The sequence below is a fragment of the Bos taurus genome, chromosome 13, assembly GCF_002263795.3.
Source record: "Bos taurus isolate L1 Dominette 01449 registration number 42190680 breed Hereford chromosome 13, ARS-UCD2.0, whole genome shotgun sequence".
NCBI classification, from domain to species: Eukaryota; Metazoa; Chordata; class Mammalia; order Artiodactyla; family Bovidae; genus Bos; species Bos taurus.
In genome coordinates, this window is record NC_037340.1 from 33,816,319 (window position 1) to 33,830,779 (window position 14,461).

At 40.8% G+C, this 14,461-nt stretch overlaps 1 protein-coding gene and 1 non-coding gene across 2 annotated transcripts in view; both read right to left on the reverse strand.

Annotated features, from left to right (window-relative positions):
* ZEB1 (zinc finger E-box binding homeobox 1) overlaps nucleotides 1-14,461 on the reverse strand; it is a 196,785-nt gene that overhangs the window by 45,084 nt on the left and 137,240 nt on the right. The window contains 1 exon segment of the mRNA NM_001206590.2: nucleotides 8,529-8,729. Coding sequence (NP_001193519.1) covers nucleotides 8,529-8,729 — 201 coding nt within the window.
* Nucleotides 4,447-4,572, reverse strand: LOC112449415 (small nucleolar RNA U109). Its single transcript, XR_003037986.1, has one exon. It is a non-coding gene; the product is annotated as a small nucleolar RNA U109 (small nucleolar RNA).

The following is a 14,461-nucleotide window of genomic DNA, read 5'->3' on the forward strand; positions in this document are numbered from 1 at the left end:
ATTCCCTGAGGAGGAGATGGCAACCCACTTCAGTATTCTTGCCTTGGAAATCCCATGGACAGAAGAGCCTGGAAGGCTACAGTTCATGGGGTCGCAGAGAGTCAGACATGACTTAGTGACTGAGCACACACACAAAGGACCTGAGTAGACTGTTGTTTTTTTTTTTTTCAGAAGACATACAAATGGCAAAGAAATACACATGAGAAGGTGTTCAAAATCACTTCTCATCAGGGAAATGCAAATCAAAACCATAATGAGATGCCACTTCACACCTGTTAGAATGGTTGTCATCAAACAGACAAGGTGTTGGTGATGTGGAGAAAAGGGAACCCCTGGTGCACTGTTTGGAATGTAACCTGGGGCAGCTACTAGGAAAAATAGTATGGAGGTGCCCCAAGAAAATTAAAAACAGAACTACCATGTGATCCAGAAATTCTACTTCTGAGTATGTATCTGAAGGAAAAGAAACTACTACCTCAAGAAATATCTGTACTCCTATGTTCACTGAAGCACTATTTATAATGTCAAGGCATGGGGTCAGCATGACCTGATGCAAGTGGCATTAACCTTCATCACCTGGTTAAGATTCTGTCAGGTTTCTTTACACCAGTTATTATGCCTTTCTTTATAATTATCTGGTGGGAAAATACTTTGAGATTATGCACGTATCTTTTTTCTCATGTTACCGGCACCCACTAACTTTAGCACCCATTGACGGCTCTTGCCCACAACAATTATCAAGGTGTTTGCCTAATGGTGATTTTCCACTCTCCTGATTATTTCTTAATTTACAACTAGAATTATACTATAAGGAAGAGCTTTCCCTTCTCCTCCATGTATTTAAGTATTTATATCCATATGGATGCATTGATATTTATTTCACTTCATAGATTATAATCCAATACTACCATTTATTTTGCTGCCAAAATTGTTCTAGATTTGGCCATGGGGAGTCCTTTAAGTTAGCTCTTGTGTCTCTTGATATGCCTTCATAAATTTTTTTTAGCCCTTTTTTACTCATGTTCCAGGCTTATCTTACATTTACTCTCCCTTGGTTCCAGAATCAGTCATTTCTGCAAGGAGCCTTGCCACAGTCGTTCCCCAGATCTGGGCACTGGATATGCTTACTGCTACTGTCTGTCACTGCCGCCCTGCTTTCTCAGCAGACAGAGCTGGGAGACACGTATGTGCACTAACAGCTGCACGTAGGCGTGTGTACTTTTTTATTTGTCTTCATAGACATTAAGAACCACGAGGTCACACGAATACCTCTGATTCCAATCAGACACCACAGGGTTTATCCCAGCCTCCTTTCTTCCCCTTTCTCACTGCTGACAGTGAGAAACCTGGGTCTCCTTATCCTCAACATATTTACTTATTTGTTCAATTTCAGAGTATACTATACACATAAAGTAGTTTCAAAATTATGGAGTCTTCTGTGAGTAGCATTTTTATTAGGGAAAACGGGGACAGGAATGGGTGTGTGACACTTGTCTGAGTGTGTCTTTCTGAACCTTTACAGACAGAACAATCCACCTCCTCCCCCAAATAAATCACCCAGCAGACAGAATACAAAATGAAATACAGACATTAGCAAGGGAACCTAGCTGTATTACAAATGAATTACATGACACACTGAAGGGGGTGGGGAAGACAAGAACCTAAGTAACTTGGAAATCAATACTTGGAACATGAGCTGTAGAGCTGACTACACAGGAGCTGTACACACTGCTCTCCATCCAGGCACACGTCTGATTGGCTGGGATTTTTCAGGAGGGCAGTGGGCACAGCTGAGGTTCCCACTGTAGGTAGAGCCCAGACTCCTCCCCCTGGGCCACCTCATAATGCTTAGGCGTTTAGAGTCACTCAAATGTTAGTGCTGCACATTTAGTGCAAATGGAGTTGGATCCCGTTATGAGCAGAGCTAAAATAAGACCTCTGCGGTCATTCGGCCCAGTTTTTTCATCTTATAGATGCAAAAGTGACGTTCAGGGGACACAGCAGTACAAAGAAGACAAGAAGCCGCATGGTGAGCTTTTCCACATCACACACCACCTTTGGTTGAAAAAGGTTCCAAAGGGTAGGTCAGGCTAAATCTTGAGACAAGGATAATTTGGTTCAATACTGAGTTATTTAGTGACGGAGGCATTCTTTGCATAGATTGTTTACTGTATTTTATTATAGTGTTAGTTGCTTAATTGTGTCCAACTCTTTGCGACCACATGGACTGTGGTCCACCAGGCTCCCCTGTTCATGGAATTCTCCAGGCAAGAATACTGAAGTGGGTTGCCATTCCCTTCTCCAGGAGATCTTCCTGACCCGGGGATCAAACCTGGGTCTCCTGCATTGCAGGTGGATTCTTTACTGTCTAAGCCGCCATTTTATTATAACTTATATTCAAAAAAGCTTTATTGCTATAACTGTAAGATCAGACTTTTATATGTTTTTACCTTAAAGAAGTTTTCATTGACTTGGCATTTTTGTCAACATGTGCATTTCTATAGAGGTCAAAAATTTTCAAGTCCAAAAAACGGTTAAATCACTCTTACTTGGGATCATTTTAAGGCATTAAGAAATAGCCAGTCTATTAAATGATATTGTATACCATTGGATTAGTTTCATGTAATTTTTAAAAGCTAAAAGAATAAAAGGTCTATGAACAGGTGTCCTGAAAGAGCACACATATTTAAAAACGTTTAACTGACACAAGCATGAGAGCTTCTGGCTGAACCACAAGCTCTTGTCAGATAAGTATGATATGCTGGAACACTGCCAAGTTACACTATATTTCCTACCAAAAAAAAAGTGAAGTTTATAAGTCTTTTAAGACAACAGGACTTAATGAATCTAGAAATCTCATCCTTAGATGTGAACATGTCTTAGTTTATTTAGTTTTATAATGAAAATATTGCTTCTCTTTAATCCTTCTAAGAACTTGATCCTAACTTGAGACTTCATTCACAGGTAAGATTTTAAAAGGCATTTATGGCATAATTAACATTTTGGTAGCATATTTTCCCAGTACACTTAAGACTGACGATTTGTACTCTGGTTGCAAATCTGTACCAGTTTCATGTGCTGATCTCTGCCACAGCTGAATGTCATTGCCTGCTTTCTTTACCGTTCCCCTTTTTTTAGTCTTTAAGGAAACCAACTGGCATAGACAGTGTGGCTCCTGTAGCTTTCCTTCTTTGGTTTTTTGTTTGTTTTACCTTGGGTAGTGGTCGATTAATAGGATGCACCAAAAAGTAAAGAACACGGAGCAGCAGTGGAGCCAGGTCTCCCAAAAGAACAGAAGCTAAGGGGACCAGGCAGGGGGCCATCTGCCCCTGGGTGCCTGCTCCTCTGGTCACAACTCAAGTGCTCTGTTTCTGCTCCAGGAGCAGGCTGGTTTGGTCAACCAGGTCCAATGTGACAGATAATTTTTCAAATTCAGCCACAAGGACCATCCTGAAGAGTCATAAAACGACTCAAGGGTAGAAGTGCTCTGGATCTGAGGCTTCATTACATAAAATTTCAGTGGAATGCATGATTAAAGGCCGGTTAATTGTAACCGACTGAATGAACCATTAAAAGTTACTAACCTGGGTATTCATGAAGTTAAATTAATTTACAGAGGATTCTGAACCAATAGTCCAGCAAAAAGTCTGGGCTGCCTTGCATCCCTGGGCAGGGCTGCAAATCGGCTGTGCATCTTTTTGCAGATGAAATTTTAAACTCCCACTGTTTACCAGAGGAATGGTTTTACGTTTACTGGCTTGTTCCACTGGTCAGGCAAGACTGTTCTGAACACAGTGTGACACACATAAACCTTATGTACTTACTTAACTAGGTGAGGTAAAGCCCAGAACTAGAACTTTATGTAGCTTGTTTATGAAATCAATGTATCTTCAAATTGAGGGCTTATTTTTCAGAGCAGTTTTAATTAGTTTTCACTATCTTCGTAGCATGTTCTCTAAACAATGCACACTGAACAACTGTGGCTCAAATGAACCAACAGTTATGTTCAGGTAGGAATTAATGTGCAACTCTTAATCCCCTATGACTTGGGTAGCAAATTTATCACAAGATTTGGTCAAATACAACTTGAGGGAGCTTATACACAATACAAATTAGAAAGTATTGACGTTTGCTCCTTTTCATTCATTTTATCGACCCCTACTCATGTTTTCCACTTTGTCATCACACATAATTGAGAAAATCTGGGAAAAAAAGGATATGCACGTGGCCATATGTTCACTCTCATCATTGTGCTTTCTTCCTTCCTGATGGCCCAAGATTTCTTTTCTGTCATTTCCTTTTTATTGAGAGGCTGCTTTCAGACATTCGTTTAGGGAAGGTGTGCTGGGGACAAACCCCCTCCGTATTCCTTCATTTGATTTCTTCTTCATCTTTGAAAGATCTCTTCTCAGGATACAGAATCCCAGAGCTGACATTTTTTTTTTTTAATGCAGGAGAAATATACTACTACTCAACTTCTACTGTAAGGCTGGCAGCCCTGAGAACTCCTTTTTTAATGTAGCATGTATTCCCGCTTCCACAGGAATGAGGAGAAGACACTTCCACGTGCAAGACAATTCTTTTCTTTAGCATTTGAGGTCTCCTGTTTCCGGCTGGCTCCGTGATTTCCTATGAGAAATTTTTGGCACTTAAACTGTTTCCCCCTAAAGGTATATGTACCTCCCTTCTCTGCTTTCAGGATTCTTTCTTTGGCTTTAGTTTGCTTATGATACACCGTGACCTGGGTCTCCTTGGATTTATCCTGTTTGGGATGCAGGATCCTGTCTTTTTGCTGCATTTGGGAAAATTTCAGCCATTATTTCTTGGAATAAGTTTTCAGGCTCATCTTGTTCTCCTGGAATTTTGATGACAGGCACATGGCACCCAGAGGAGTGGCTCAGGCTCAGCTCCATTCTGCAGTCTGGCTCTGTTGTTCACACGGGCTCACGCAGGCTCCAGTCCCACTGCCACATCACTGATTCCTCCTGTGTCCTCCCACATGGCTATGGAGTCTGTGCGCTGAGGCTCTGTATGTTTCAGTTCTAAACTTTCCATTTCTTTGTGAAGACTGTGTCTTTTCATTTGAAGCATGCTCACGATTGGGAGCTGAAGCGCTTTTATCATGACGCTCAGTGTCAGGTAATTCTAGCATCTCTGTCGCCTCAGTGCTGGTGTTTGTTGACTGTCTTTTCTACTTCAGTTGAAATTTTCCAATGAGTGAGTTTTGAATGACACTTGGGGCTTCCGTGGTGGCTCAGACAGTAAAGCATTTGCCTGCAATACAGGAGACCTGGGTTCAATCCCTGGGTTGGGAAGATCCCCTGGAGAAGGAAATGGCAATCCACTCCAGTACTCTTGCCTGGAAAATTCCACGGACTGAGGAGCCTGGCAGGCTATAGTCCATGGGGTCACAAAGAGTCGGACATGACTGAGCAACTTCACTTTCACTGGGACATTCAGTTATTCTGTTGGCAGACAGAGACCCTGGATCTCCTGTGGGAAGGTGTTCAGCGTCTCATTCCAGGCTATGGCGGGCAGGTCTGGGCTCCTTCCTCAGCCTCTATTCCAGCCTGGGGAGAGGGCCTGCTCTTTATGGCTGAATGGGTGGGATCTAGGCCCCCACCAGGCTCTTCCGATTCCACTCTGGCTGAGGGGCGAGGGTGCCTTATCACTGCCCCGTGTGGCTTCCACTGACATCACGGGTGGTGCAGGGTGGGAGCCTTGAGTCCTCACCAGGCTTCCCAGCAGGAGACGGCAGGACGCCTACCACCACTGTGGGGAGGGGGAATGGAAGGCCAAGTTCCCGCATGGTTTCCAGGGCGTGTCCGTTGTCACTGCTGCTGAGGGGGGAGCAAAGCCCCATCTCCCTACTTGGTCTCTGACATCACCACGGCAGGGTGTGTGTGTGCTCTGCTCAGTGGATGCCAAAGGCTGGGATCCCCACTGGTGGGCATGGGTTGCAGGCCTGCACTCTTCCTGTGGCTGGACTAGAGCAGTTGGTGTGCACAGCCTTCTTCTTACCAAGTGTTGAGGTTCTGATCCCCAAGGGACTCACTACTGACTGTGTTGTTCCTTGGGTCCTAGGAAATCTGCCTGTCTTCTCTCCCCCTTCCAGAGTCTTCTTGGGTTTGTCTACATGTAATATCCAGAGGGTCTGGCTGTACTTAGCACGAGAAACATGGAAAAATATGTATTTCATCTCCCTAGAAGCAGAGGTCTTCACAGTTTTTTAAAAAAGAGTTGATAAAGGATTAAGTTACTATCTTATTTTACTGCTTCCCAGATGCCTTATACATGGGCCAGCCCAGAAAACTCCTTAATCTCTACTCATATTTTACATAAGAAAAGTTTAAGAAAATAAAAAAAAAGAAAAGTGTCACTCAGAAGGAGCTTCCAGGTTGCTCTGATTTCAAAAGTATATTTACAAAAAGCAGGAGAAATATCACCTAACCCAGACTGAATACAGGAGTTTAGACAATGTAAGGTCCAAATGTCAGGAAGATAAAAACTGAAGAAGAACTGAAGCTCTCAAATCAAGTCTAGGAGGGTGCAGTCAAGTTGGGCTGCATGGGCTCTGGTCTGCTACATGGCATAGTCTGGATTCAAATCCCACAGGCAACTAGGAACACGAGAATTAGTTGTGATCTTCTCTTCCAGAAAGTATGAAGTTCAAGAAGCAAAAGAAACTCAAAACTCAGGATAGAGAGATCACAGTACAAAAACACTTGGGTTTCCTGGCTCATACAAAATTATTTTCAGAAAATACAAAAAATCTTTGAAAATAAATCACTGACCTGATCACTACTCATGATCTTTGAGGGACAGTGGAGATTAGGAGAGGTGGACAAAGTCATTCTGTTTGCATATTGTTCCTTTTGAAACTACAGGTCAGAGATGTTTAACTTCCTTCTGGAGAATGTGTTCTAGACTAGATTATATAAAGGTACTGTGTGTATCTGCACTAAAGAATAAAAGTAAAAATAAAGAACACTGATCTCTAGCACTCAGGATGGGTTCAGTAAAAGAAAAGTCATATAACTGGCCTCATATCCATTTTTTATATTATTCCTAGGAGGCATGATCTCATATGATATTTACTTTTGAAGACATGGATGGCAGAAAATGAAGAGGAATTAGAGAGCCTCTTGATGAAGGTGAAAGAGGAGAGTAAAAAAGCTGGCTTAAAACTCTACATTAAAAAACTAAGATCATGGCATCTAGTCCCATCACTTTATGGCAAAAGATGGGGAAAAAAAACAGAAACAGTGACAGACTATTTTCTTGGGCTCCAAAATCACTGTGGATGGTGACTGCAGCCATGAAGTTTAAAAAAATGCTTGTTTCTTTGAAGACAAGCTGTGACAAAATCTAGACAGTGTATTAAAAAGCAGAGACATCACTTTGCCAACAAATGTCCAGATAGTCAAAGCTATGGTTTTTCCAGTAGTCATACACAGATGTGAGTTGGACCATAAAGAAGGCTGAGCACCGAAAAATTGATGCTTTTGAACTGTGGTGCTGGAGAAGACTCTTGAGAGTCCCTTGAATAGCAAGGAGATCAAACGAGTTAATCCTAAAGGAAATCAACCCTGAATATTCACTGGAAGGACTGATGATGATGCTCCAATATTTTCGCCACCTGATGCAAAGAGCCAACTCATTGGAAAAGACTCTGATGCTGGGAAAGATTGAAGGCAGGAGAAGGGGATGACGGAGGACGAGATGGTTAGATGGCAACACCAGCTCAAAGGACACGAGTTTGGGCAAACTCTGGGAGACGGAGAAGGACAGGGAAGCCTGGCAAGCTGCAAGTCCATGGGGTCGCAAAGTGTGACATGATTTAGTGACTGAACAACAACAACAAAAATACAAAAATATAATTTGTTGGTTTCTAAACAGATTCTTCATTTGAGGTAATGATATGAAATTAGATAGGTTTAACTATATCGATGGTGTATGAAAAGCTTGATTCTGCTTATAAAAAACTAACAAAATTCAATATATTATATAGATCAATATACTAAATGCAAGTATGGTTGAAATAACTATTATTCTACTTCAGAAATTACTTTTTGGTAAGTAGAAGGAGCCGGTCCTTTTAGGAACCAGGCCGCACAGGAGGAGGTAAGCGGCAGGCAAAGAGTGAAGCTTCATCTGTATTTACAGCCATCCTCATCACTTGTGTTACCACCTGAGTTCCACCTCCTGACCTCCGCCTCCTGTCAGATCAGTGGAGGCATTAGATTCTCAAAGGAGTGTGAACCCTACTGTGAATTGTGCATGCAAGGATCTAGGTTGCGCACTCCTTAGGAAAATCCTCCAGAAACACCCGCCCCCTCACACACACTGGTCCATGGAAAAATGTCTTCCATGAAACCGGTCCCTGGTGCCAAAAAGGTTGGGAACCACTGGATTAACAAGATAAACTGTAATTCATTTCAAACTTATCATCTAGTTTATCATTTCCGTTAATACACTTTTTAAAAAGAACCCAGAGAATAGAATATTACAAGAAAAGCTGAACTCACCATCGTCCTCCCAGCAGCTCTTTGCGCTCCCTTCTCTTGCGCTGCTCCCGGGCAACACTGTCTGGTCTGAGGGCAGGTCATCGTCTGGCACGCCGCCTTCACAGTCGGCTGCATCTGTGATGCTTTCTTCTTCCACAATGTGGAGTTTGTCTTCATCGTCTGAATCTGAGTTTGTTTCTACCACAGTATTATAATTTGTAACTGTAATACAAACAAGAAACAATCAATCAAAACCAACTAGTATAAAAACCAGTTTTTACACCTTAGTAAAAATAAATTTTAAGAAGTGCTTAAAATAGATTGTCACTCAATAATAGTTTATTTTAGACTGTAAAATGTAAACAACTAATGTATTTGATAACATGCATACATACAGCACTCACTAGATACACAAAAAAGGCAAATAATAGTAGCCATGCTTAGTGAACACTTAATTGTATGTACAGGTGTTTTATAAAGAGTAACTCATTTGATTCTTACAGCAACATTTTAGCAACCATACGAACAGAGGACCTATCTACTGCCTACTGCTTATAGCCCTATTTTACAGAAGTGGGAACCAAGACACAGGGAAGGTCACTTGTCCATCTAGGAAGTGGCAGGGCAGGGATTTGAACCCCAGGAATCTGGCTCCATATTCTGTGTTCTTAAACATTCCATCAAACATCTTCTCCAGTATAGCAAGTTTATGTTATATGATACTGCTTATACGGAATGAGAGCTTCAAATCTTTCAAGTACTACCATTTAAGAGAAGAGTTCATCTTCCCTAATAAAACAGCAGTGCAACATCAAGTTTAACAGTATTCTCAAGTTGTCAATTAGGTCCAGGCATTTTCATTAATCCCATACCAACTTTAGAAAGAATCGCCCAATATTACCAAATTTCCACATAATGCAGACATGATTTAAGTGACATTTATATGTAAGTAATGTTTATATGTGAGTCATTCTGAAAAAAGAAACCTAATGTTCAGTTTTCAAATGGGCATCCTTTCTACCTTTTCAATGAACTTCAGTAAAGTTTAACACCAGCATTATAAAGATATATAATTATTCTGAATGAATAATTCAGCTCACAGAACCAAAACAAATAATATAGTCCAGTCAATATTTTTTCCTCCAGAGTCTTTGTAATAGTCACTCTAATTGGATTAATTATTTAGAACTTCATTGGATATGATCACTGGAATAGCTCTTTTCAACGATCTGCAGGGTGATTCTTGCTAAAATTTAAGGGGACAAAATAAGCTTTGTTCGTGTAGCCAAACAATAATCACTTTCAGTTATTCTTTCCATTTTTCCCTTAACATTTCCAATCATTCTTGAAAGAAGATAATCACCTAAATGCTTAAATGACATGCATGTAAACACACACAGACACACACACACCCAAGAACACAAAAGAAGAAACACAATCTAAAAGTAGGGACGTGTATGTCAAGGCAGGAACTAATAACCAAAAGTCTACAAAACTGCTTTGACAGACCTGAGGAAGACCCCTCTGTCCAAAACAGTGCCACAGGTACCCTTCTACTCACATTAGGAACTCTTCCATATCTGAGGAAAAATATCAAGTCTTGTGTCTTTAATATTTTGGAATAAATACATTTTCCCAGATCGTTCCCCAAAGCAAATAGTTTTCTCTCTAGTTTTAATTTAAAAGTAATAATGTCACTGTAAAAAATTCGCACAATACAAAACATGTAAAATTAGTAAAAGCCCCCTCCTCCAGTTTCTCCTTCCTCAACCCATTCTTTCAAGGTAACAATACAGCAAGGTTTATTAATCAATTTATGCACTAGGTGGACATGGTACTTGGAGAAGGAAATGGCAACAGAATCCCGTGGACGGAGGAGCCTGGTGGGCTGCAGTCCATGGGGTCGCAAAGAGTTGGGCACGACTGAGTGACTACTACACACACAGACATGATACTAAGTATTTTATATGATGCTGCTGCTGCTTCTAAGTCACTTGCAATGCTACAGACTGCAGCCTGCCAGGCTCCTCTGGCAGAGATTCTGTCCACGGGATTCACCAGGTAAGAATATTGGAGTGGGTTGCCGTGTCCTCCTCCAAGGGATCTTCCTGACCCAGGGATCGAACCGTCGTCTCTTGTGTCCTACATTAGCAGGTGGATTCTTTACCACTAGTACCACCTGGTACCACCCATTTTATATACTTTATACTATTTAATAGTAACAGACCTCACCTTATACTCTCTTATTTAATATAAACCCTATATATATAAATGTATGCATGGATATCTAAACACATATGGGGTCACATTATACTGTTTTGCCATGTAGTTTTTGGGCCACGTAATAACATATCCTGGAAACTTTTCTATGTGAGGATCTATTGAGCTTTATCACTTTCCTCTGGATGGCTACATAGCATTTCACTGTACAGACATAATCTAACCAATCATCTGTAGACAAAATTTAGCTTTTTTCTAGTGTTTAAGCATTGTAAACAATGTAGTAATAAATTTTCTTATAAGTACATCTTTGGACATTCCTTAAACACATTTGTCAGATACACTGCTAGGGGTGGAATTGCTGAATCCAAGGAAAAGTTACATTTAAGTAGCTATTAAAACACAGGAATTCCTTCTACTCTAGTCACATCACGAATTAAGTAAATTGTGAACCTATGTGACAGGTAAAGAGTGTGATTCTCAAAGAACAGTCTACAGCTGGAAAAGCGTTTCCCAATGAGAGTAAGCATTTAACTGAGAGTAAGATACAAATGTGTGTGTTTCTAATTTTACTTATTTTTGGCTGTGCTGGGTCTTTTTTGCTGTGCATGGGCTTTCTCCAGCTGCAGGGAGTGGGGACTACGCTCTGGTTGTGGTACAAGTGCTTCTCATTGTTGGGACTTCTCTTGTTGTGGAGTATGGTCTCTAGGGCACGTGGGCTTCAGGAGTGGTGGCACATGGGCTCAGTAGTTGCAGATCCTGGGGGCTAGAGCTTCAGAAGTTGTGGTTCATGGGCTCAGTTGCCCCGCAGCATGTGGGATCTTCCTGGATCAGGGATCAAACCCATGTTCCCTGCATTGTCAGGCAGGTTCTTTACCAATGGGCACCAGGGAAATGTGTGGGTGTGTGTGCGCTTGAATGAAAGATCTTACTGACAAATGATGCAAAACGCTATTAGTCTTGTTTTTACTTTCCAGGGCTCCTTATTAGTAGCCTACTGAAAGCCTTACTGAAGTCATTTAAAGTTGAGACGGTATATAAAGGCATTGATATACCCCAAACTAAAATCTGAACACAGCTAATGTCTCCTGAGGATTAACTGATTCTTTAGTCCACTAGACCTGGCTGCCACGGAAGGTCTGGTTCAGTGCAAAGCTCTCACTGTGCTTGGACATTCATCAGTTCAGTTCAGTTCAGTTGCTCAGTCATGTCCGACTCTTTGTGATCCCATGAATTGCAGCACTCCAGGCCTCCCTGTCCATCACCACCTCCCGGAGTTCACTCAAACTCAAGTCCATCAAGTCGGTGATGCCATCCAGCCTCTGTCATCCCCTTCTCCTCCTGCCCCCAATCCTTCCCAGCATCGGAGTCTTTTCCAATGAGTTAACTTTTCGCATGAGGTGGCCAAAGTACTGGAGTTTCAGTTTCAGCATCAGTCCTTCCAAAGAACACCCAGGAGGACATTCATAGATAGCTGAAATTCCTACTAATTTCTAAAAGGAGGTTTTAGTACCCTTTCAGTGTCTTGCAGTGGCCATGGGTTTGCAGTGATGCTATTCTTGCCTTTTAATACAATATACTCTAGTTTAGCTTTATTATTATCAATTCTGTTGGCCGTAGGTGGTCTGGTTAACTCTAGATTGTATATTTACATGTACAGTTAAGAGTATTTGGGGCTTGAAAATTTTCCAAAAATTGGTCTTTAAGATACACACACACACACACACACACACATTATGGTTTAAATATTTACTTGCATGCTTCATAGTTTTCAGTAAGTTCTTTTTACTCTGAGCTGTTTCATTCCATCTGAATCAACTGGAGCCTGAAGTCCTCTTTGTGAATATCTGTCACTTTCTAGGGTTCTAGCAAAACTTCTCCCTGTGCCCCAGGAGAAGCTGCCTTTGTAGTTTGGATGACTACAAGCCACATAACAAAAACACGGAGACTGCATATATTTTACTGTTACCTTGTGAATTTCCCCCAAGTGTGTTTTGAATAAGTGGAATAAAACTTGAAAAATCCAGAAAAGCAATATATTTTGTTAACGAAAATGGAAAAAAAGACCAATAAGCCTTCTCACTGTCTTCTGCTTCACAGTCACTTAGTGGAGAGAAAGTAGTGAAAATCACTTATATTAATTATCATAACTCAGATAACACACAAGCCTGTGTGTCTGGATCTATCCTTTGGTGCATCCACAGAGCTAATTTCAGACTACGCAGCTCCCACATCAGAAACGCAGAGAGAGTAATGCAGGACCTTTATAAACTGTAGAACACACCACATCAGAAACGCAGAGAGAGTAATGCAGGACCTTTATGAACTGTAGAACACAATGAGTGCAGTGATCTCCACTGTCTGCCCATCTATTCCCGTATCTCTATGCTGCGTGCAACCTTCGAACAAAAAGTAATGAAATATAGTTTTTCTAAAGAGAAGCATTTTTAACAATCACAGGTGATCATTACCTCTCGCTTTTGAGTTTTAACCAAAATAATAAAATTTTAAGAAGGAAAATATAAAGGTTTTAAAATCTTTAAATATATAAAACTATATAATTATATCATATAAATATACACAATGTGAAAGTTAAATTTCAATAAAAATGGTAAAATTTTCAATGCATTCCAGAATGTGGTAAGGATATGCTGACTCTTGGTGGTGATTCTTTTGTGTCATTTGCTAGCATTAATGCCAGATTTAACAGTGTTTCCCACACAATGTGGTTGTGAGGAGCTAATGACTGAGAAATGCATTGTGCTCGGAACAGTATTTTATCAGCAGTAAAGACTACAGAAGTACCTGCTGTTACTCTCAGCAGCAGTGGCATCTCACTGAACCTTTACAACAATTCCTAAGAAGTAGGTACTACTACATCTTCCTTTTATAGACAGAAAAGGAAAAAGTAGCTGAGTAACGGTTTTGAGGTTAAGTAGCTACTAAGTTGAATAGCTGGACTCTGATCCTGGTCTGCCTGATTCTACAACCCATATACGTTTACTACTAAGTATAAAGCCTGCTGGCTGAAGATTTCTGCACTAGTGATAAATATTTTTAAACTTGTATTTCTGTGTCTAGCCTATTATGGGGCCCTGTAATTCCATACTTAACAATTTGCCACTAAAAACATTTTCAAATGACTCAAAAACTTTAACCATTAGAATCTCAATATAACCAACAGTATCCCATGAAGTAATATCATCATTATAATTAATAAGCCTTTACAAGACTTGCACATATTATTTTCAATACTTGATAGCATGTAGTATTGTATCAAAGGTGCTCATTAAACTCTATGTACCTATTTCTTAAGTCACATACAATTATAATAAAAGAATTAGCTAAATTAGATGAATGAGGTTCAAGAGCTGAGCAATACAATCCCAGCTTCCATCACAAAGGTAAGAGAAAGATATCTGAAGGCTTTATAAATAGAAGCCCCATCAGACACTGTTTATAATCATGCTGCATAGCAGATTAGGTTCCTTCCTGTATGTAAAGGGGAGGCTGGGGGGTGGGAAGAGGAGGTGGGGTGGGTCAGGTCTGACTCACAGGTCTTCGGTTCCTGTCAGGTTACAGCAGTGGCATGTGTTGATTAAAGCCACAGGCAAAGGCCACGTTTTGACATATTTTCTGATGTACAAAGGCATTTTTCCTTCCAGAGGAGAAGTACATCATGCTGAACTACATTCCACTCCTTCACCAATCCCCAAACACACACATCTGCATGG